The 23,000-nt window shown below is 39.6% G+C and overlaps 1 protein-coding gene across 3 annotated transcripts in view; it reads left to right on the forward strand.

The window, feature by feature from the left end:
- The window catches only part of LOC101594731 (protein NPAT), a 61,974-nt gene extending 43,268 nt beyond the window's left edge, over positions 1-18,706 (forward strand). For 2 of the 3 annotated variants that reach the window (XM_045145439.1, XM_045145438.1), the window contains 6 exons: positions 2,498-4,159; positions 5,668-5,783; positions 5,859-5,967; positions 15,618-15,678; positions 15,773-16,907; positions 17,950-18,706. In XM_045145439.1, coding sequence (XP_045001374.1) covers positions 2,498-4,159; positions 5,668-5,783; positions 5,859-5,967; positions 15,618-15,678; positions 15,773-16,907; positions 17,950-18,027 — 3,161 coding nt within the window. In that variant the 3' untranslated portion in view covers positions 18,028-18,706. The remainder of the gene's footprint in view (positions 1-2,497; positions 4,160-5,667; positions 5,784-5,858; positions 5,968-15,617; positions 15,679-15,772; positions 16,908-17,949) is intronic. The other variant, XM_045145440.1, reaches the window with a different exon arrangement.
- Positions 18,707-23,000: the final 4,294 nt, after the last annotated feature.

Raw genomic sequence — 23,000 nt, forward strand, 5'->3', positions numbered from 1 at the left:
CTCTTCCCACCCATCATATTAAATCAGAAAAGCTAGAGCTGGGTATGGTGATGCAGGCCTTTAATCCCAGCACTTGGGAGGCAGAGGAGGTGGATTGCCATGAGTTCAAGGCCACCCTGAGACTACATAGCGAATACCAGGTCAGCCTTGGCTTGAGCAAACCCCTACCTCAACCCCCCCCCCCCAAAAAAAGCCAGTAACTTCCCGTTTTTCACATTTGGCACTGAGCATATTACTCAGTGGGTAACTTGCTTCCCATGCAAGCATAAAAACCTGAATTTGACCCCTAACACCCAGATTAGTGCAGTCAGACATGTGTGTGTCTAGATGATTATGCTTCACTTGAGCTTTACATAACAAAATCAAGCTTGAACTTCTATTTTCTTTGAATTGCCACTTCATTAAGAAACCACTTTGGGAAGCTGGAGAGATAGCTTAGCAGTTAAGGCATTTGCCTGCAAAGCCAAAGGATCCCAGTTTGACTCTCCAGGACCCACATAAGCCAGATGCACAAGGGGGCGTATGCATCTGGAGTTCATTTGCCATGGCTGGAGGCCCTGGTGTGCCCATTCTCTCTTTCTTGTTCTCTCTCTCAAATAAATAAATGAATGAATAAAATATATTAAAAATAAAAAAGGGGGTGGAGAAATGGCTTTGCAGTTAAGGCACTTTCCTGCAAAGCCAAAGGACCACAGTTCAATTCCCCAGGACCCATGTAAGCCAGATGGACAGGGTGGCACATGCATATGGAATTTTTGCAGCAGCTGGAGGCCCTGGTGTGCTCATTTCTTCCCTCCCCCCCCCCCCCGTTCTCTCTCTCTCCTCTCTTTCTCTCAAATAAATAAATAAATTTTTTAAAAATAAAGAAACCACTTGGTGGGGGGGCTTGGAGAGATGGCTGGCTTAGTAGTTAAGGCATTTGACTATGAAGCCCAAGCCCAAGGACCTAGGTTTGGCTCCCCAGTACCCACATAAGCCAGATGCACAAGATGGCACAACAAGGTTATCTGGAGTTCATTTGTAGTGGCTAGAGGGCCTGGCACCCCCATTCTATCTACCCCTCTCTCTTTCCCTCTCCCTCTCAAATAAGATTTTAAAATAATTAAATAAATAGAAAACAGTTTGTGCTAAGAATTACAGACTACTCCCATGACCTGCACCTTACCTTTAGTTAATTTTTAGTGCAGCAAAAATAAAAAGATCACTTCCCTTGAATTTATGTGGCCTACACATAATTTCCCCCATTATTCAAATTGATGTTTTTTGTTCTAAATAATGAATGCTTTAAAACTCAATGTATTGGTGCTGTGATGTTTCCTGAAACACTTTATCACTCCATTTATCATACTTGGATTTGTCAAAAACACCCCACAGAGTACCTCCTTTATAACAATTTTTCTTCCCACAAGGAAGAAAGTACCTTTTTTCCTATACTGTTAAAATTTTCACTGTTCCATACCTGCTTCCCTGCTCTGTTAATCTTGCCAAGTTCAGAGACTGAGTCACTCATCTTTGTATTCCAGAACTATGCATAATGTTCAGTCTTCCCAGTAAATAATTACTGTATATCAAAAATTATACACACAAGCTGGGCATGGTGGTTCACACTTTTAATCCTAGCACTCAGGAGGCATAGGTGGGAGGGTCACTGTGAGTTCAAGGCCACCCTGAGACAACATAGTGAATTCTAGGTCACCCTGGACTAGAGTGAAACCCTACCTCAAAAAAAGAAAAAACAAAAGCTATATACACAAGAGTTTGTGTGTATGGCTTAGCAGGTAAAAGTGCTTGCTTGCAAAGCCTGCCAGCCCTGATTTAATTCCCAAGCCAGCCACAGAAGCCACATGCAGAGTGGTGCAACTGTCTGGTTTGCAGTGGAAAGTGACCCTTGCTGGTACACCCATACAAACATAACGGGAGGAGTGTCCACACAGAAATCAAATAATTCTCATGCAAAATGATCTTGGACTTCTTTTTGCCTTTAAGGATTTATCAAGTGAAATAATGTCAACAGAAATGACAGAAGTGAAAAGTCAGTGCAACCAGGTGTCATGGCTCAAATCTATAATCCCAGCATTTAGGAATCTAAAGCTATAGAATCACTGCAGGTTCGAGGTCATCCTGGGCTACATGATGCTATCCTGTCTCAGAAATATCCCAAACATCAACATAATAAAACAACACCTTGCCACTACCATTTGGAGCCAGTTTTCTGACCTACTAGTAAATAAAAGATGTTCTTAAACCTCTGAACTTTTTTCTCCTTTGTGCCCTCTTGTTTTCCAAGTACTCAGAAAATAATTTGACATTTGTTTACAAAGGCACTGGTAATTGAAGAAAAATTATATTTTTATATAAATAGCGGGAAATTACAGTGCATCACACTTAATTTGCTGGTATGCTATAGAATAGTCCTTGGAGAAATAGTTTATAGAGTAACAGTGACTACTTTGGAAGCTAAATGTACTCATCTCTCCATCATACTGGTATTTTGCAGGTGGACAATCTGGTCAGCCCCCATTTTGTACATCCTATGAAAATGAAGATGTATTAAGTGATTTGAAGAACAACAACCATGATGCACTTAGACAGGAATCCCAGGAAAATTTTTCCCAGATAAGCTCTGACATCCAGAAAAAGACCTTTAAAACAGTTGTATCTACTGAACACAAGTGTAATCTTGACATACCCTTTGAGTCTGTGTCTAATTTGAATAACTTTAACCAGAGAGGACACTCTGGTGCTGAATGTAGTCAACATTGTGCTGAATTATATGCCAGTCAGATGCCCTCTGAAACTGAAATAGCTATGGATATTGAAAAGAATTCTGTGTCTCCAAATATACTCAGTGAGTCTCAGTTAACTGAGTCTCAGTTACAGCCTAATCAGCCTGATATGCCAGTTACTTCATTTGTGACACTCAGTGGTGAAACTAACAATGAAAACTTGATTGTCTCTGGGAAAAGTTCTCAAATTTTGTCCCAAAATACTTCATTAGCTGAAAAGTCATCTAAAAGTCAATTTTGTGAAAATTCTAACAATACAGTAAGAAATACAACAAACACCCATGGTTCCAAGTTACCAGATTCTAGTGAAATCCATAACAGTAAAGTTGAAATTAATAATGTATCATCAGTTGCAGCACAACTACCAGACTGCCACAGTGATTCTTCAATTCAAAGTAAAACATTACCTGTGACTGTTGAAAGTTTAGATTTGAATGTATCGAATCAAGTGGAAATTCATCTTGAAGACTCAAGGTCTTCAGTTAAACAGCCATCTAATGATTCAACATCTATTGAGCTAAGTCATACAGAAAACAAAACTGAGCCATGTAAGTCTGAGAAAGTCATTTTGGATTCACAAGAGCCTTCATCCTCTGAAAAAGAAGGTGGAGATACTGTTTTCCTCTCTTTAGATGGAACTGATAGCTGTGAAGAAGTTGCACTGATGACTCCAGAAGGTAACCCAGTAAATCTTAATCACTCTCTTCCAGTAGAGTCTGGTTCAGTGGAAGGTTCTCCTGCATCCCAAAATGCTGATAATAAACCTAGTAACAACCCAACAGAGATAGATGCATCAAGTATTGTCTCTCTCAAAATTATCATTAGTGATGATCCATTTGTTTCCTCAGATGCGGAACTTAACAGTGCTGTATCTAGTATCAGTGGAGAAAACTTGCCAACAATAATTCTGTCATCTCCTAAATCTCCTGCCAAGAATGCCGAACTAGTTAAATGCCTATCTTCAGAAGAAAATGCAGGTGCTATTGTATCTGTTGAAGTAGGGGATTCAGCCTCAATGGAGCAGAGTCTTTTAGTGCTCAAACCTGAAGACCCTGTAATCAACAACGCTCCGAAAGAAGATAGTGTTGCTTTTTCAGCCAGTGTTACACCATGTGTTTCCAAGGATGGAGGATACATACAGTTGATGCCGGCCACGAGCACAACTTTTGGCAGTTCAAGTAACATTCTGATAGCTACTTGTGTGACTGATCCAGCAGCATTGGGAACAGCTGTCAGTCAGTCTAATGTGGTGGTGTTGCCTGGAAACTCTGCACCTATGACTGCGCCATCTCTTCCACCACAGTTACAGACACCACCAAGGTCTAACAGTGTATTTGCTGTCAACCAAGCGGTGTCACCAAACTTCTCACAAGGTAACTAAAAACATATTAGAGCTGGGAAGGAAGAGAGGGAAAGAAAGGAAGAAAAGCTTACTGGAGATGAGCTGGAGCTGTGGGTCCGTGATAAAGCACCTACATAGATTGTGACCCTAGTGAGTTGGGAATTCAAGGTGTCTTTGAGAGTGACAGAGCTTTTCTCAGCACTGATTGAACTGTAATTAAGGAGTCAGGATGCTAGATGTTCACAGCCACACAAATGGAGGTTAAGAGAAAGAAAGAAGGTAGATCCTTCTGCCCAAGAGTTCCCAGAAATAGGAAAGCACACCTGGTGGCCCTGATAGGGATCATTTATGGAAATTAAGTGTTGGGATTAAAGGTGTGTACCACCATTCCCGGCTGTGTCATGTGATCTTAATCACATCTTGTCAGATTTTTAGGAAAAAGAAACTTAAGAAAGAAGAGATAAGGAAAAGCAAGATGCTATGCCATAAGTTTTAAGCACCTAAAAATCTTTTTTAAAAAAATTGGAGTCAAGCCGGGCATGGTGGCATATGCCTTTAATTCCAGCACTCGGGAGGCAGAGGTAAGAGGATTGTTGTGAGTTTGAGGCCAGCCTGAGACTACACAGTGAATTCCAGGTCAGCCTGGGCCAGAGTGAGACCCTACCTCGGGGGAAAAAAATAATAACTGGAGTCTTTTATTACTAGTATAAAATTAATTAATGTAAATGCATTATACTGTCGTAATTATTTTCCCAGATAATATTCTGTTCAATAAATATGACATAATACTCCATTTTATTGGCACCATTAGGACATTTTTTTTCTTCATGTTTTGTTGTTGTCATTTTGGTTTTTCAAGGTAGGGTCTCACTATGATCCAGGCTGACCTGGAATTCACTATGTAGTTTCAGGGTGCCCTTGAACTCACAGCGATCCTCCTGCCTCTGTCTCCCAAGTGCTGGGATTAAAGGCGTGCACCACCAAGACCAGCTTTTCTTTTTTTATTGAGTTTTTTGAACAAAACGACTGTACCCTTTTTAAAGTTATTTTTACTTGCCAGGCATGGTGGTGCATGCCTTTAATCTGTTGCAGGTAAGTGTTTAGCAGTATAGGTACCTAATCTTATCCCATCACTGCAGTTAGGTTTTAGGAGAAAAGAGATAAGGAAGAAAAAAAAAAAAACAGCACCACCCCCTCCCTCCCCCCACACACACACCCTTATAGGCTCAAGGACATTGTTTTTCCCTTAGCTTATTTTGGGGGAAAGGGAGTCACTGTCACCCTGTGAACTGTCTTACTGGGCTTTATAACCAGTGCCAACAACAAATATGTAACTATATATGAGTAAATACACAAATTTACATAGCACCTTCAGATTAACCTTTACTATCATCCTGATTCTTAAATCAGTTATTTTGAAGGACAATAGATTATCAGGAAGGAAGGGTGAGTCATGGAACTTATTTCAAAGCACTTAATGGATGCCATATACAAAGAGATTTCATAGGAAACTTGATTTTAATGAGAATTGTTTTTTAGGTTCTGCCATCATAATTGCCTCTCCAGTCCAGCCTGTTCTCCAAGGAATGGTGGGAATGATCCCTGTATCTGTAGTTGGACAGAATGGAAATACCTTTTCCTCTCCTTCTCAGCAGGTAACATTTATGAGCTGAAAATAGTTTGTGGAAGTTTTCTAAATATAGCATAATTAATGACTTTTTCCCCTGTAGGTCCTTCATATGCCTTTAGCAGCACCTTTATGCAATAGAAGTATCCCTCAATTCCCCATTCCTCCAAAATCTCAGAAGGCTCAGGGAATAAGAAGCAAGCCTTGTACAGGTACTGCTTTAAGTTACTTCATTTGTTTGCAGATATGGAGTATTTTCCTTTTGAATACCTATACCATTCCTAACAAGTAATCATCCTACCTTTGCTTAAAATTTTGTGGTAACAGTTGTTTCTGGTGTTGGACAGTTTTGGTTCTGATAAAGTTGTTTTCTGGGGCTGGAGAGATTGCTTAGTGGTTAAGGTGCTTGCCTGCAAAGCCTAAGGACCCAGGTTCAATTCCCTAGTATCCATGTAAAGCCAGATGCATGTGTCTGGAGCTTGTTTGCAGTGGCTAGAGACCCTGGAGTGCCCATTCTCTCAATAAAAGGGGGAAGTGGTTCTTTGTTGAATTCTTTAGCTTTTACCAACTGGTTCTTGGTTTGTTCTTTGGGAGCTATAAAAAGTAAGCATACAGCTGGGCATGGTGGCACACACCTTTAATCCCAGCTCTTGGGAGGCAGAGGTAGAGGATCGCTGTGAGTTTGAGGCTACCATGAGACTACAAAGTGAATTTCAGATCAGCCTCGGCAAAAATGAAACCCTACCTCAAAAACCAAAAAGTAAATAAATAAGCACAATTCCTATTTTTCCTGACAATTTGAAGTGTTTAGTAAATGCCTTGAATATTTGTATGAGACTTCAGTGTAGTGCTTCTCATATTTTAGTATATGTGAACTACCTGAGCATCTTGTTAAGTGCAGGTGCTGAATCAAAACAACTGGCTCAAGGTCTGGAGTTCCTTATTTCTAATAATGAACTACAGAAATGATCCCTTAGGTATTTCTTGTTTCTAACAAGCTTTAATTAATGCCATTGCTCCTGGCATTGAACACACTTTAAGTATCAAGGCATTAACTTTTGCATATCATGTCAAAAACTTGTCACTCTTTTTATTAGTGTGCATGTGAATGTGTGAGAGAGCACTCCAGCATATCTTGCCACTGCAATCAAATGCCAGGTCCATGCACCACTTTTTGTGTCTGGCTTTACATGGATATTAGAGAATTGAACTCTACCCAGCAGGCTTTGCAAACAAGTGCTATTAACAGCTGAGTCATCTCCCCAGGCCCCCTGAGTCATTCCTGATACAGTTTTCTTTTTTCATATATTCATCATTCTTCATGTATGACTGAGTTGTGTCAGTAATGTCCTTTATTGCTGTCCTCTCTTACTGTTATTCCTAGCCAGGTGTAGTGGTGCATTACTTTTGCACAGCATATGGGAGGCTGAAGCAGAAGGACAGACCAGTCTAGACAGCATAGCAAGACCCCATCTCAACAAAAGGGAGAGAAGGAGGAAGACAGAAAAGGAAATGAAGGAAAGGAATTGCTCAGGCTACATAAATGTACATTTATCAATCTCTGTGTTCTCATCTCTTACTACTTCCCAGCATAGACTTTGAATACTATACTTGATATTCACCTTATAGTTGGTGGGCTCTTTTAATCTCTTTATCTATGTTACTTTAACTAAAATTTTCTCTTCATATTCAGCTATCACTTTTGATCTGTTTCTTGTCCTTCAAGCTAAACTCAAATATAACTGCATCTTAAGAACTTTTTAAAATAAATAAATAGTCACGAGACTATTATACTTTTTTCCTGTAATTCTTTTATACCTGTCCTAAAAGACTTAACACATTACACTGAATTTTGTCTTTACTAGTCTTGTTGTTTAAAGACAGTAATTATATAGAAACTCACAAAATATTGTGATTAGCTCAGCTTTTCCTTAAGGTAAACGGTATACTAGTGGCATAATATGATTTATTGGTACTCTCGTAAACTTTGTCACATTGTAGCTGCTCTGTGTTCCTTCTGTTACCGGGTTTGTTCATGGTGTGTGTGTGTGTGTGTGTGTGTGTGTGTGTGTGTGTGTGTGTGTGTTTCCTATTCTTACCTTATTTTACTTTACTTAGAACTGTTGATTCTAGAAGTGGTTTCTGGAATCACCATTAAATACTCTTTCTCCTTTGGTAGTCATATTATTCATCATTGTCAAACTACATTTGTTGTTCTCACTTCTCTTCCTCAAAGACTTGCTGTTTTTCTCCTTGGTTAATATTACTGTTGTTTTTGTAAATTTCATATCCATGTAAATTTCTGTTTTTGTCTCGAGGACTCCTCACATCATCTCATATTTATAGCCATCTTATTAGAATACTTAATTCCAGCTTTGCTTTCTATTCCATCTTTTACATAATTACCAGATTAATCTCACCAAAACATAATTCTACTCATGCATTTTCTTTATAGCTCTTACAAGATTTGTTTCTGAAGTCCGCATGATTCCCAAGGTCCTTCATGATCCCTTGCTACTCTTTCTAGCTTATATATTTTGCCATTTTCTCAAATAAACTCTGTAACTAAAATTACAGCTATTAAAATATAGTTGGTGAGAACATGTACTAGTGGCAGTGGTTCAGTGGATAAAACCCTTGCCACTCAAGTCTGAGTGCCTACTTTCTATTCCCCAAGCCCCATGTAAAAAAGCTGGGAGCTGGCATGGCAGGCTTTATTAAAGCCATTTGTGTTTTCTTTTGAAAAGTGTTCAACTCATTGACCATTTATTAATTGGCAGGGTTTTTAAATATTTTATTTATTTATTTGCAAGGACAGAGAGAGAATGGACATGCCAGGGCCTCTTGCCACTGCAAGCAAACTCTGGGTGTCCCATTTTATTCATCTGCCTTTACATGGGTACCGGAAAATCTAACCCAGGACATCACACTTGGAAAGCAAGCACCTATAACCACTGAGCCATCTCAGCTCAGCAATTTTGTTTTTCATGTTGTTGTTTTTACATGTGTGCATGGTATGTGCATGTGTATATGTACTTGTGCATGCTCACTGTGCATGCATGCATGCAGAGGCCAAAGGAGATTATCAGGTGTTCTTCTCTTATCACTTATTTGCATATGTCCTTGAGATAAGGTCTCTCCCTCATCCTTAAGCTTCTGTCTGTCAGTGAACCTCAGTGATTCTCTGGTCCCCACTGCTATGAACTGGACTTACAAATATATATGGCCAAGCCCAGTTTTTTTGTGGATTTTGTGGAATCAAACTTGGTATTCTGAGTTTCTGGTACTTAAGCAGCAAGCATTCTTCTCCCCAGCTATTTTGGGGTTTTTTATGTTTAATTTTTGTACTTTTGTTTGTTTGTTTGTTTGTTTTAGTTTTCTTAGGTAGAGTTTCACTATAGCCTAGGCTGACCTGGAACTCACTATGTAGTCTCACGGTGACCTTGAACTCTTGGCAATCCTCCTATCTTGGCCTCCTGAGTGCTGGGATTAAAGGTGTGTGCCACCACGCCTGGCATTCTTTATGTATTTCAATCTTTTTTTTATTTTAGAAACAGAGAGAGAGAACTGGAATGCCAGGGCCTCAGCCACTGCAATTGAACACCAGATGCTTGCGCCACCTAGTGGGCATGTGTTAACCTTGCACTTGCCTATGCATCTGGCTTATGTGGGATCTGGAGAGTTGAACATGGATCCTTAGGCTTCGCAGGCAAGTGCCTTAACCACTAAGCCATCTGTCCAGCCCTCCTTATGTGTTTTAGATATTATACTTCTATCTGAAGTATGGATGGCAAAGATTTTCTCCCATCCCATGGATGTCTGTCTACTGATAGTTTACTTCATTGTACAGAAGCTTCTTAATTTCATAGGATCCTATTTGTCAATTCTTGGGGCTATTTCCTATGCTGTTGGGGTTCTTGTCAGAAATATCTTCAAGTGTTTTCCCTATGTTTTTCTCTTAGCAGCTTTAGTGTTAAAGGTTTAAAATTAAGATATTTGATCCATTCTGAATTGATTTTTGTACACATTAGAGATACAGATCTAATTTCTTCTGATGATAGATACTAGTTATGCCAGCATCATTTGTGTAATAAACTATCTTTTGTCATGATTTATTTTTTATGTGTATAGTCACATGCATAACCATAGGCCACATGTGGAAGAGATGACAGGATGACCTCAAGATGCTAGTCCTCTCATTTTCATTGCATCTTATTTGTGACAGGGTCTCTCTGTGGTTTGTAGCCAGGAAGGTCAGATTAAGCTGGCCCCTGAGATTTAGGATTCTCCTATTTGCAATAGGCAAGTTGGGATTAACTTAAACATGCATGTAGTAGACAGCTTCAGGTTCCTTGAGATGAACTAACAAACCCAACACAGTTGAGGAAGGGATATTTATTGAAGCTTACAGATCCAGGGAAAGTTCCATAATGGTAGAAGAAATTGGCCCCCTCTTAAAGGACCACACAAAGAGAAATCAAAAGCAAAACCACACAGCAAGCTGTAGAACTCCAGGAGGAACTCAGGCATTTGCATATCTTTAGCTTGGGATGTCAAATCCACCAAAACACCTTACGGCTGGACCACACAGTGACAACTCCTCCAGCCAGGTGGCTGGAAATCCAAAAAGATTTTCCTTTTTTATTTTCTTTTTTTTTTTTTTAAGATTTTATTTTTATTTATTGGGGGGAGAGGATGGGCACACCAGGGCCTCTAGCCACTGCAAACGAACTCCAGACACATGTGCCACCATCTGCATCTGGCTTACCTGGGACCTGGAGAATCGAACCTGGATCCTTGGACTTTGCAGGTATGCTCCTTAACCGCTAAGCCATCTCTCCAGCCCGCAAGTTTTAATAATTTCACTGAGTATAGCATTTACTTTCAGTGCTTGAGGTCTTATTCTGTGACTTCCTGGCTGTTAGGATTGCTGATGAACATACTGGTGGTATTTATTCTGTTGTTTCTGATTCTGTATGTAAGTTGACATTTTTTCCCTTGGACAGTATTCAATATTGTTTCTTTGTAGTGTTAGTATCTTAACTCTTGTTATGTGTCATGAAGAGATTCTTAGCTGGTCATATCTAAATACTTCTTATGTTTGTTGCTGTTGTTGTTCTTTGTTTATGAGGTAGGGTCTCACTCTAGCTCAGGCTGACCTTAAGTTCAGACAATCCTAACTCAGTCTCTTCCCACCCACCCCCTCCCCCAGTGTTGGGATTATAAGCATGAGCCACAATGCCCAGCTCTATGTTTGAATGTCTAATTCTCTAAGTGTGGGACATTTTGGGCTATAATTTCACTGAATAAGTTGTCTAAGCCTTTTCTCAACTTTTTTTTAAAGCAGTGGGTTGTTAGGTTTGGCCTTATACATATTTCATATACTTCTTGGAAATTTTGGTCATGCTCTTTAATTTTTTCCATTATATATGTCTGTATGTATTATTTCCTTGACCTGACCTCCTATCCTTAAAATTTGTTCTTCTAGTGGGATGGAGAGATGGCTTAGGGGTTAAGGCACTTGCCTGCAATGCCAAAGGACTCAGGTTTGATGCCGCAGGACCTATATAAGACAAATGCGCAAGCTGGTGCATGTGTCTGGAATGCATTTGCAGCAGCTGGGGATCCTGGCGGTATCATTCTATCTGCCCATTTCTCTCTCTCCCTTTCAAATGACTTTAAAAAAAATTAGTCATCTTCTTGATCATGTCTGTTGGTGATCATTTCTGCTGTGTTTTTTATTTGATTAATGGAGTAACTGATTGACTTTAATTTCCAGAATTTCATGTCAGCATCTCTTAACTTTCTTGATGAACTTTTCCTTCATATTTTTAAATTTTATTTCATCCACTTTGGTAACTTTCATGTTTTGGTCCATCCTGGGTTAATTTCCTTATCTATCTGAATCCTTTGCATGGTCATTGATCCATTTTTGAAGTAGGACATAAAGTTTGGTTTGGTAGCTCACACCTGTAATTCTAGCATTTGGGAAGCTGAGATAGGGGAATTGCTATGAGTTCAAGACCAGCCTGATTAGAGTGAATTCAAGGCTATATCCTTGGCCAGGATGAGACCCTGCCTCAAAAACAAAAGAGAGGATTAGGAAGATGACTCAGCTATTACAAGTGTTTGTAAAGCATTCTGGCCCAGGTTCAGTTCCCCAGTAACCACATAAAACCAGATGCACAAAGTGGCATGTACATCTGAAGTTCCTTTTCAATGGCAAGAGGCCTTGGTGTGCTCATTCTCTCCCTTCTTCCCCCCATTTTCCCCCCCTTCCTCCCTCACTTCACAAATAAGTCAATATATGTTTTGTTTTGTTTTCAAGATAGGGTCTCTTTTTAGCCCAGGCTGACCTGGAATTCACTGTGTAGTCTCAGGATTTATTTGTTTGAGAGAAAGGCCGAGAGGGAGAGAATGGGCATGTCTGGGACTCCAGACACTTCACACAAACTCCAGAGGTATGCACTACCTTGTGCATCTGGCTTTACATGGGTACTGGGGAATCAAACCTGGGTCCTTTGGTTTTGCAGGCAAATGCCATAACTGCTTAGCCATCTCTCCAGCCCTAATTTTTTTTTTTTTAAAGGAGAGAAGGGAAGAAGAGAAGCTCTAAATTCTTTTTGTGGCATAAGCTATCTGTGTCTTCGTTTTCCAGCATTGAAGTAGTATGATGGCTTGACAGCAGTCCCAGTGTAACTTCAGAAGAAGATACTTGTGTGCTTCTTGTGTCTCCTATAAGATTCAGAAGCCATATCACTAGGATACTAGCTGGGAGATGTACTTTGTACTTTTCTTAAGAGCTTAAGATCACAGGCTTGGGAATTTAGCTAAGTGGAATATTTAAGTAGTGAAGTGAGGAAGGAGGAAATGAGAGGGGAGTAAGGTAAATGTGAAAAGAAAAGTATATGCACTGGAAGTATAAAAAGCAGTAGAGAAGGTATTGTATATTAGGATTAGAGAAGGAAAGACAGACATAAAGGCCGTTCCCAGTAAGATAGGTTACAACACAACTGCACATTTGAAGTACATAAGCCATAAATATTAAATATATATATATATATATATATATATCAACAAAGAATAATTTTTTTTTTAAGTAGAATCAAGGAAGTGCTAGAGAAACCCAGGCATAGTTGGCACATGCCTTTAATCCCAGCATAGGCAGAGGTAGGAGGATCACCAAGAGTTCCAGGTCAGCCTGAGCTATAGCAAGACCCTTACCTCAGGGAGGGGGGTGGGAGAGTGCTAGAGACATGAGATTTCTCAGTGCATGAAATACTTTGCCGCCAACTCTGAGTGCCTGAATTTAGGTCCAGAGATTTCCACACAAAAGCTGGAAGCTATAGTGGAATCCCAGTGCACCTACAGCAAGAAGGGAGGTAGAAACAGAATTTATGAGAAGGTTACATATGGAGTGGAGTAGTGAACTAAAAGTGACCCTGCTCAGAATGAGGTGAAGGAGCCAGGTGTGGTGACGCACACCTTTAATCCCAGACCTTGGGAGGCAGAGGTAGAAGGAATGCCACAAGTTCAAGGCCACCCTGAGACTACATAGTGAATTCTTGGTCAGTCTGAACTAGAGTGAGACCCTACCTGGGGGGAGGGGGGGATGAGGTGGAAGGGGTTGGAGAGATGGCTTAGCATTTAAGGCACTTGCCAGCTGTGGTGGTTTGATTCCAGTGTTCCCCATAAACTTAGGTATTCTGAATGCTAGGTTCCCAGCTGATGGAGATTTGGGGATTAACGCCTCATGGAGGGAGTGCATTGTTGGGGTGGGCTTATGGGTGTTATAGCCAGTTTCCCCTTGCCAGTGTTTGGCACACACTCCTGTTGCTCTGGTCCACCTTACATTGGCCAGGGAGTGATGTCCACCCTCTGCTCATGCCATTGTTTTCCCTGCCATCATGGAGCTTACCCATCAAGCCTGTAAGACAAAATTAACCTCTTTTTCTCACAAGCTGCTCTTGGTGGGGTGATTTCTATCAGCAATGCGAACCTGACAATATTTTTTTTTCAAGGTAGGGTCTCACTAATGCAGGCTGACCTGGAATCCACTATGTAATCTCAGGGTGGCCTCGAACTCACAGAGATCCTCCTACCTCTGCCTCCCAAGTGCTGTGATTAAAGGTGTACACCACCACACCTGACTGAATATAATATTTAAATTTTTTAAAAGTGAGGCAGAGGGGAAGGACTGACCCATAGTTGTTCTTTGACCTCTACAAGAGTACTGTAGCATGCACACACTCTCACTCAACACACAATAAATTTTATTTTTTTAACTAAATATTACAATAATATAAGCAAAAAATGGGCAATAAAATGACACAGGTGTTATATTCTCAGTCAGTGCTTCTTCCTAGTAGGAGAAACCCCATCCCTCTTTTTTACCTTAGTTCTGTCAGGATACTCCAGCCAACTATTCCCAAACATCCAGTGATCTGTATTGTTCCTCCTACTATGGCCACTATGGTGGATGTTGAGACTCTGAGCTTTCAACTCCTCTACCACACTTTTGCTGCTTTCGTCATAGTCTGTACTGCTTGTGGTCTGCTGCTCCCATAAGTAAGCTACATCACATTCCCCCCACACTGTTTCTGTTTGTACTGAACATGTAGAGACTTGCATTGCCACTTTTGCCCGAAACAATTTAGTATCATAATACTTAAATGGTATTAGATAAGTAATATAAAGATAATTTAAGGGATGTGTCCAAGTTATATGCAAGTAAGATGCCATTTTATGTTGAATATCCCCAGATAATGGCATCTGTGGAGGTCCTAGATCCATTCCCCCACAGGTACTGGTACCTTACTACACAAGAGTTATGAGGTACATTCTGATTCATAGATCCTAATGCTGGATTCATAATCGTTGCCTGAGATTGAAGCAAATATGTTTGCTCCAGATCTGGAGTTCCTCTATAGAATCAATCAGTAGTGTATTAGTTACTTTCTTATTGCTGGAACAAAATACCTGACCAAAAACAACTTAAAACAGGAAGATTTCTTTCAGCTTACAGTTGGAGGATACATTTCCTCATGGCAGGGAAGTCATGGCAGCAGGAGCTCGAAGCAGCTGGTCACATTCAGTCCACAGTGAGGAAACAGAGTGATGAAGGCTAGTGCTCAGCTGACTTTCTGCTTTTTATTCAGTCTGAGGCCTCAGCCTGTGGAATGCTATTGCCCACAGTTAAAGTGGATCATCTCATGTCATTTGACCTAATCACTGGCATGCCCAGAGACTTGTTTCCTAAGGTCCTGTCCAATTGACAGTCAACATAAATCATCACGTGTTTTTGTTTTTGTTTTGTTTTTGTTTTTTCAAGGTAGGGTCTCACACTAGCCCAGGCTTACCTGGAATTCACTATAGAGTCTCAGGGTAGCCTTGAACTCACAGCAGTCCTCCTACCTCTGCCTCCTGAGTGCTGAGTGCTGGGATTAAAGGCATGTGCCACCATGCCCAGTCATCACATGTTTTTTTAAGCCAGTCTGTAATTTGTATAATTTTTTTTCTCGTGGTACATAATTTGACATCTGTTAATCATCTTCTAGAGGAATATATTATTTTTTAACATTTTTTATATATTTTATTTTTAATTTATTTAATTGAGAGAGAGAGAAACAGAAATAGGCAGGTAGAGAGAGAGAATGGGCATGCCAGGGCCTTCAGCCACTGCAAACAAACTCCAGATGTATGTGCCCCCTGTGCATCTGGCTAACATGGGTCCTGGGGAGTCAAACCTGAGTTCTTTGGCTTTGCAGGCAAGCACCTTAACTACTAAGCCATCTCTCGAGCCCGAGGAATATATTCTTCAAGGAATGTTCTTTTTTTCTAATGAATTCATTTATAATTCCAGGAAAACAGGTAAATAATTCGGCAGATTCATCAAGTCTTACAGTTGGATGTCAAGCACAAAGGTGAGTATAAAATAGTTGGTGTCATATATTATGTGAATGAACAGATTTTTTTTTTTTACACTACTTGAACTGCAATGTTTTTTTGTTTTGTTAGAACTGAAGTTTCTGACAAGAATATGGCCATTGAACCTGGGAAGAAATTGCAAGAAATCGAAATTCCCCTTTCAGTTGAAAGTACAGTTGCTACCAAGCCATTTGAAAGCCACAGGCGTGTGCTCTGTTTTGACAGCCCTGCTTCTTCCATAGCAAGTACACAGGGGCCAAGCCAGAAGATGGTATCCCAAAACAAAGGCAGGAATGAAATTTCCTTTTCTCATCTTGACTCCCTCATTGTGTCTTCCACCTTAAAACCCCCTCCTAATAATGGTACCAAAAGAGAGCGAGAGAAAGCTCCTATGCCCAAGATTTTATCTAAGTCAGAAACTGCCATTAGCCGTCATACCACCATAAGAGAAACTCAGACAGAAAAGAAAGTTTCACCCACAGAAATGGCACTTGACTCTTTCCATAAAGCAACAGCTAACAAAGAGAATGAACTATGCAATGATGGAGAAAGGCAGAAAAATCCAGACACTTCTAAACTGTCTGTTGGTCAGCAAAATGGGAGTTTACGGAATGAGAAGACCATAACTTCATTGCAAGAGTTGACCAAAAAACAAGCCACACCATCAAATAATAAAAACATACTTTCAATAGGTGGAGCTGTGAAGGATCTAAAACAAGAACAAACGAAACCTGCCAATTCTTTGACCACTGCAGAACTATTACAGGATGTTCAGTTGCACAGCCCAGTGAGTAGACTTGGTGACAGTGATTTGCCTATAACCCGGACACCTGTCTCAGGAGCAGGGGAAAAACACAAAGATGAACCTATAGATGGTATCAAGGCTCCCTCTAGTAGACGTTTTGGTGACGAAAGTAACGCATCCAAAGTAATGATCCCTCCTGTCACTCCAGATTTGCCTGCCTGCAGCCCTGCCAGTGAAACAGGCAGTGAGAATAGTGTAAACATGGCTGCCCATACATTAATGATTCTCTCCAGGGCAGCAATCTCTAGGACTACTTCAGCAACTCCTCTGAAAGATAACACACAGCAGTTCAGAACTACTTCCCGAAGCACCACAAAAAAACGGAAAATTGAGGAACTAGATGAGCGTGAGAAAAACTCCCGTACTTCTAGTAAAAATCTTGCAAATTCTTCAATACCAATGAAAAAGAAGAAAATCAAGGCAAGTTTGAAAGTTTTAATCTCAATTCTACATCTATCCCTTCCTTCAATACTCAAATTAGAGAATTCAGCATAAGCTTTTGTTTACTAAGTGGATTGACTAGAAAGAAGATGTTTAAAATGTCATATAGAAAGTATAATATCAGGGGTAGGGGAATCTTGTTTGCTACCCAGAAAGCCTGGATTTGAATCCTGTGTCTGCTGCTTATTGCCTGTGACTAACCACTTAGCTTTGTTTCTATTATTCACACCTTTATCAATTAACAGAAAGTTATTGTATGTCTTACTCTGTGGTTTTGCAGTCTAATTAGAGTGTATATTAAGTACCTGATGTATAGTCAATGCTTGGAATTTGATAAATGACTAGCGCTTTTGTTTTTGCTCTGTGTGTGTGTGTGTGTGTGTGTGTGTGTTTGTGTGTGCATGTGTGGCCATATATATAGGCACATGTGTGTAGATTCACATGAATGTATGTGGAAGACAGGTTTATGACTTCTTTTATCACTTTACAGGCAAGGTTTTTCACTTGAACCCAGAACATGCTATTTTAGCTAATCTGCCTAGGTAGCTTACTGTGGGGATTCCCTATGTCTACCTCCCAAGTGCTGGGATTACAGGCAGATGGCCGTGCCCTCTCAGCATTTACATTAGTACTGGAGGGTCCAGACTCTGTTCCTCATACTTGAACAGCACCTCAGCCTTATGTATTCTTAATATCTCTTAGTAAAGCTTTTTATGATTTATGGTATGACAGTACTGATGATCACCTTATAGAAAGCATGTTCTGTCTTGTCTCATGAAGCATTTATATGCTGTGGATTTTTATAGTGCCTTTTGCCCTAAACTAATGTTGAATTTTAAGTAAAATGTATTTAACTCTTGGTTTATAAAACTTGTCTCTATTTCCCTGCAAAACTAAAATTCTAGTAAGTGCTAGCAATCTGTGGAATGTGAAAGAGCCCAATACAGTGTTCTAGGTGATTTATTAAGAAAACTATTTGGCCTAGAGTTTATTTTTTCCTTTTCTTTTTTCTTTTTGACAGAAAAAGAAGCTACCTAGTTCATTTCCGGCAGGAATGGATGTGGACAAATTTTTGTTATCGTTGCATTATGATGAGTAAACATAAGAACAGTAGTTGTTTAAAACTAGTATCCCTTAAACTGTGAGTGTAGGAAATGGGATATTGACAGAACCTGAAAACATGACCTGCACTTTCATTGTTCTGAAATTTCACTTTATATCTAATCCATGCTGCTTTTGAAGCAGCTTCCTAAAGTGTAAATAAAATAGACTTTCTTGGTATATTTTTATTTTAGAAAAAAAAAAAAAACATGCAGAAATGTAAGTAAAGCCAATCTGCAAAACTGTATAGTTTTGATAACTGTGTATTATTAATGTTGTGTATATCTTGTTGAAATAGAGGTTAATCACCCTAATATTCTTACACTGTTTTTTGACTGCCTATGATGCTGAGGTTTGCTCATCTGGATAGTTTCTCATTGCTTTTGGAAGAATATGATGCTTATCCTTCAAATTACCTTCAGTGAATGTTTAGATGACACTTAAATAGGTAGCCATTAAACACAAAAAAATGATAACCACCTCAAATGGTTAGTAAATTTTCTAATTAGAAAACAGCAGTTTGATGGATTTCTTTCTATAGCATCAGTATTTTACAACCCTTTCTCAAAAATTACAGTAAAAATCTATATTTCTGAAATTTTATACTTTATTTCTCGTTGTCATTCTATTCTCTTTGTTTTAAAGAGAGTTTTTTTAATAAACCATTTATTGATTGTTCTGATCCTTTATTTGTAACTTTTTAAGATCTTTTACAGAACATTAAGTGGTTAGACTATTGAGCCATAAAGACTGAGTTATGTAGTAGTTAGATTTCTTGCTATATAAATATATATACATATATATTAAAAAAATTTTCCCTAAGCACTGGGGATACAAAGAATTGCACTAATTCATAGAACTTTCACATAGTAGTGACCAGTGTGCATTTAATTTAAGACTTGTATTCTATGTTAATATTCATGTGAAGATAATCTTCTGGTGTTCTTTTAGAAAGTCATGTCCATCATAAGATGTAAAAAGACAAATCATAGTTGTATTTTAATTTGGTTTCTTCTAAAATGGGATATGTAAATACCTGTATCTTAAATTGTCTGTGTGTCCCTTAAAAGTGTTGTAAAGAGTTACTCTATAAGGATTCTTAAGGGGAATGAGAGATGCCTTCTGTTTTGGACTTCACACACATAGTCTGAAAAGCTGATTTAAAGTTTTAAATAACAAATTATTAATACCTGACCAACTGTGCCTAGATATTAAAGTATGTTTTCTTAAGTACTTTCTGTTTAAATATCAGCATACTAGCATTTTTTTTTCTACAGGTGTATATTTTATTAAAAAGTCACTTCCTCGACTTTTTTTTTTGTTTGTTTTTTGTAATGGGCCTTTAAAAAATAAATCCATCCTACTCTGAAAAGTTTCCGGTGTAGATATTATACTTTTTAAAATTGCTAAGCTTTAAGCAAATTCATCTTGTAAGAAATAGTTATGTGACTAAGGTCTATTCCCAAGGAACTAAATATCATACAGTTAGTGCTAACTCAGCTTTGTCCTCTGCTGCAGTTATGTTTAAACATTTTCATTAACTTCACATATTTGGATTTATACTAGCAGTCCTATTTAGGCTCCTTGATTAAATTCCTTTGCCAGTCAGTTTAATTGTTTTGTTTTGTTTTTTTAATTTTTGTTTGCTGTATATGTAGATCCACCCAGGGTCTCTTGCTACTGCAAATGAACTAAACTCAAGTCCCAGTAGGCTTTGTAAGCAACTGTCTTTAACCAGTAAATCATCTCCTCAGACCCAAGTCAGTTAATCCAAACTTAACTATTTTTTAGAAATTTATATAGTTCAAAAATATTATTCATGTAAATTTAATTCATATCTCTGCTAAATACTGAAAAATCATATACAAACAAGTTTCTAAAGAATTCCTTTATTTTTGTGTGTGGGTGTGTGTATGTACACCATGGGCCCTTGCCAGTGCAAATGATCACACTTGAACCACTTTTTGTGTGGTTTGGAAATTGAACCAGGGCCAGCAGGCCTTGCAAGCAAGCATCTTTAGTGTGGTTTTTGAGTGTTCATATGGTGTGTGTTTGTAGTATATGGGTATAGTATCTACATATGTGTGTAGATGTGGCACCCTGTGTGTATATGTATGCACTGAGGCCAGAGGAAAACGATAAATGAGCAGAGTGGACATCACCCTCTGGACAACAGGAACAAGAAGGTATGCCAAACACTAGCAAAGGGGGAGTTGGCTATAACACCCATAAGCCCACCCCCAACAAATACACTGCCTCCAGGAGATGTTAATTCCCAAATCTCCATCATCTGGGAACCTAGCATTCAGAATACCTAAGTTTATGAAGGACACCTGAATCAAACCACCACAGATGGCCTCTCTATTGCTCACTCGTTTCTTTGAGACAGTCTTCGCTAATTCCAGAGCTTGCCCTTTTAGTGAGCGAGCTCCAGAGATTCTCCAGTCTTTGCTTCCCACAGGATTTGTGTTGCAGATGTGTATGGCCACACCCAGCTATTTTACACAAGTTCTGGAAAATCAAACTCTGTGGTCTCAGGCCCTCACGCTTGTGCAAATAGCACTCTTTACTGAGACATCTGTCTAGCCCTGTTAAGTTTTTTAAGTCAGAGTTTCATGTAGTTCAGGCTGGCCTGGATCTTGTTTATGTAGCCAAAGTTGACCTGAAACTTGATCCTCCCAAGAATTGGGATTATAGGCATGTGCTCACCATGCCCAGCTTCTTCAAGATTCTGTGCAAGGGCTGGAGAGATCGCTAAGCAGTTAAGGTGCTTGCCTGAAAAGCCAAAGGACCCAGATTCAATTCCCCAGTATCCGTGTAAAGCCAGATGCACAAGGTAGCGCATGTCTGGAGTTCCTTTTGCAGTGGCTAGAGACCCTGATGTGCCCATTCTCTCTCTCTGTCTCATAAATTAATGATTATAATATTTTTTTTTAAGTGTGGATCACTAGAATTCAGAGCTATATATATAAAGGGGGTAGTAAGGATGACTGTGATCATGATATATTAGTATTTATGAAAATTGTTGATAAAATAGTTTTAAAAGAAGAATTTAGTGATGCAGACTGTACTAGACAGCCTCAGGTCAGTGAGATGAACTTCCAAACCAAGCACAGTTATGGAGGAAGGGATATTTATTGAAGCTCACAGTTCTAGGGGAAGTTACATAATGGCAGAAGAAATAGGCCTCCTTTCACAGGTCTAAGCTGAGAAAGAGAAGCCCCAAGCCAAAAATCCACCACCACACCTTGGGGCCGGACGCTAAGATCCACCCAGTGACTACTTCTCTAGCCAGGTGGCTGGAAATCCAAGAAGTTTTAATAAACTGAATCTATTGGGGGGCATCTATTCAAACTACCACACAAGCCAAACCTCTAGTTAAGAGGGTGGAATAGGAGCCTGGCCAAAGAAACCTGGAGGATTAAGAGAGGAGAGCACACAATATACACCTTTCTTTTTTTTTTTTTTTTTTTTTTTTTGGCAGAAGTCAAGATCTGTAAGGAACCTAGTAAGCCAGATGAGACACCTGCAGAAAAGTTGGAGGGAGCTGCTGCTAATCAGCATGAATATGGCTCCAGCCAGCTACTGCCAGGAAGTGCTTCTCACTCTGCCCTCCCTGAGCCTGCAAGTGCCTTAGAAAGTGCACACTCCACACCAGCCCTGAAAAATCAAAAGGATCTCATGGGAAGGGCACAGTAGCATCTTAGCAGCTCAAGAGCACCTGTAGACAGCATCCCACAACCTCGCACACCAGGAACACCACCAGAGATTGCTGGAAAACAAGGGGTCACATTTACTCTTCCTCCCACACAGCATCCAGACCAGCTAATTGGAACCTCTGCCTGATGTAGCCAGCTGAGACAAACCCAGGCTGTACCAAAAAGGGGACTGGATTCACAACTCAAAAGGCAAATGGGCTGGTTTATGCTGGACCTATTTGCCAAATCTGGGTATATAGATTTGAACTGGAATTGCAAGGAATTGTAAGGGCAATTTGCTAAAAGAAACTTAGCAGGCAGGGAAAGATTTCAAAACCCATTTCATGGAAGCATTATTATTCCTGTGGCCTCATATATGTTTTTCTTTCTCTTCAGACTGAAGGAGTCCTTCAAGTATTTTCTGTAGAGTTAGTTTTCATGGTCATGTATCCCTTTTATCCTTAATGCAAGATAGGTATAGAAAACACCAGCTGCTACAAAATCAAGATTGGCAGGGATTAATATATACCATTCAATAATAACAATAATGGTCTCTATTCCCAAATCAAAAGGCGTGGACTAGCAGAATGGCTAAGCCCCCTTATTCATTAATGATAGGAATGTAAACTTGTATAACCACTATGGAAATGAGTGTGCAGGTTTCTGAGAGCATTAAAAAATAGATCTACTATATGATCAAGCTGCACCACTCCTAAAGTCTCTATACTTCACTGTAGAGATGCATGCTTATCCATGGTTATTGCTACTCTGTTCACAATAGCTAGGAAATTGATTCAGTCTAGATGCCCTTACACTTGCTATATACACACAGTGGAATTTGCTTAGCTGTTAAAAAAAAAATGAAATTACAGGCTGGAGAGATGGCTTAGCGGTTAAGCGCTTGCCTGTGAAGCCTAAGGACCCCAGTTTGAGGCTCAATTCCCCAGGACCCACATTAGCCAGATGCACAAGGGGGCGCATGCGTCTGGAGTTTGTTTGCAGTGGCTGGAGGCCCTGGCACGCTTATTCTCACTCTCTCTATCTCTATCTGCCTCTTTCTCTCTCTGTCGCTCTCAAATAAATAAATAAACAAAATAAAATTTTAAAAATGATATTAGGAAAGAAAATAGCTCTAGAAAAGATTATACTATGTGAGATAACTCAGGCTCAGAAAGACAAATGCCACATATTTTCTCATGTGAGTTGAAGTAAGAGTCAACAGTAGAGACTAGAAGGCTGGAAAGATAAAAGGGAAGACTTGATTGGTGGAAGA

This window comes from Jaculus jaculus, chromosome 3, assembly GCF_020740685.1.
Source record: "Jaculus jaculus isolate mJacJac1 chromosome 3, mJacJac1.mat.Y.cur, whole genome shotgun sequence".
NCBI lineage: Eukaryota > Metazoa > Chordata > Mammalia > Rodentia > Dipodidae > Jaculus > Jaculus jaculus.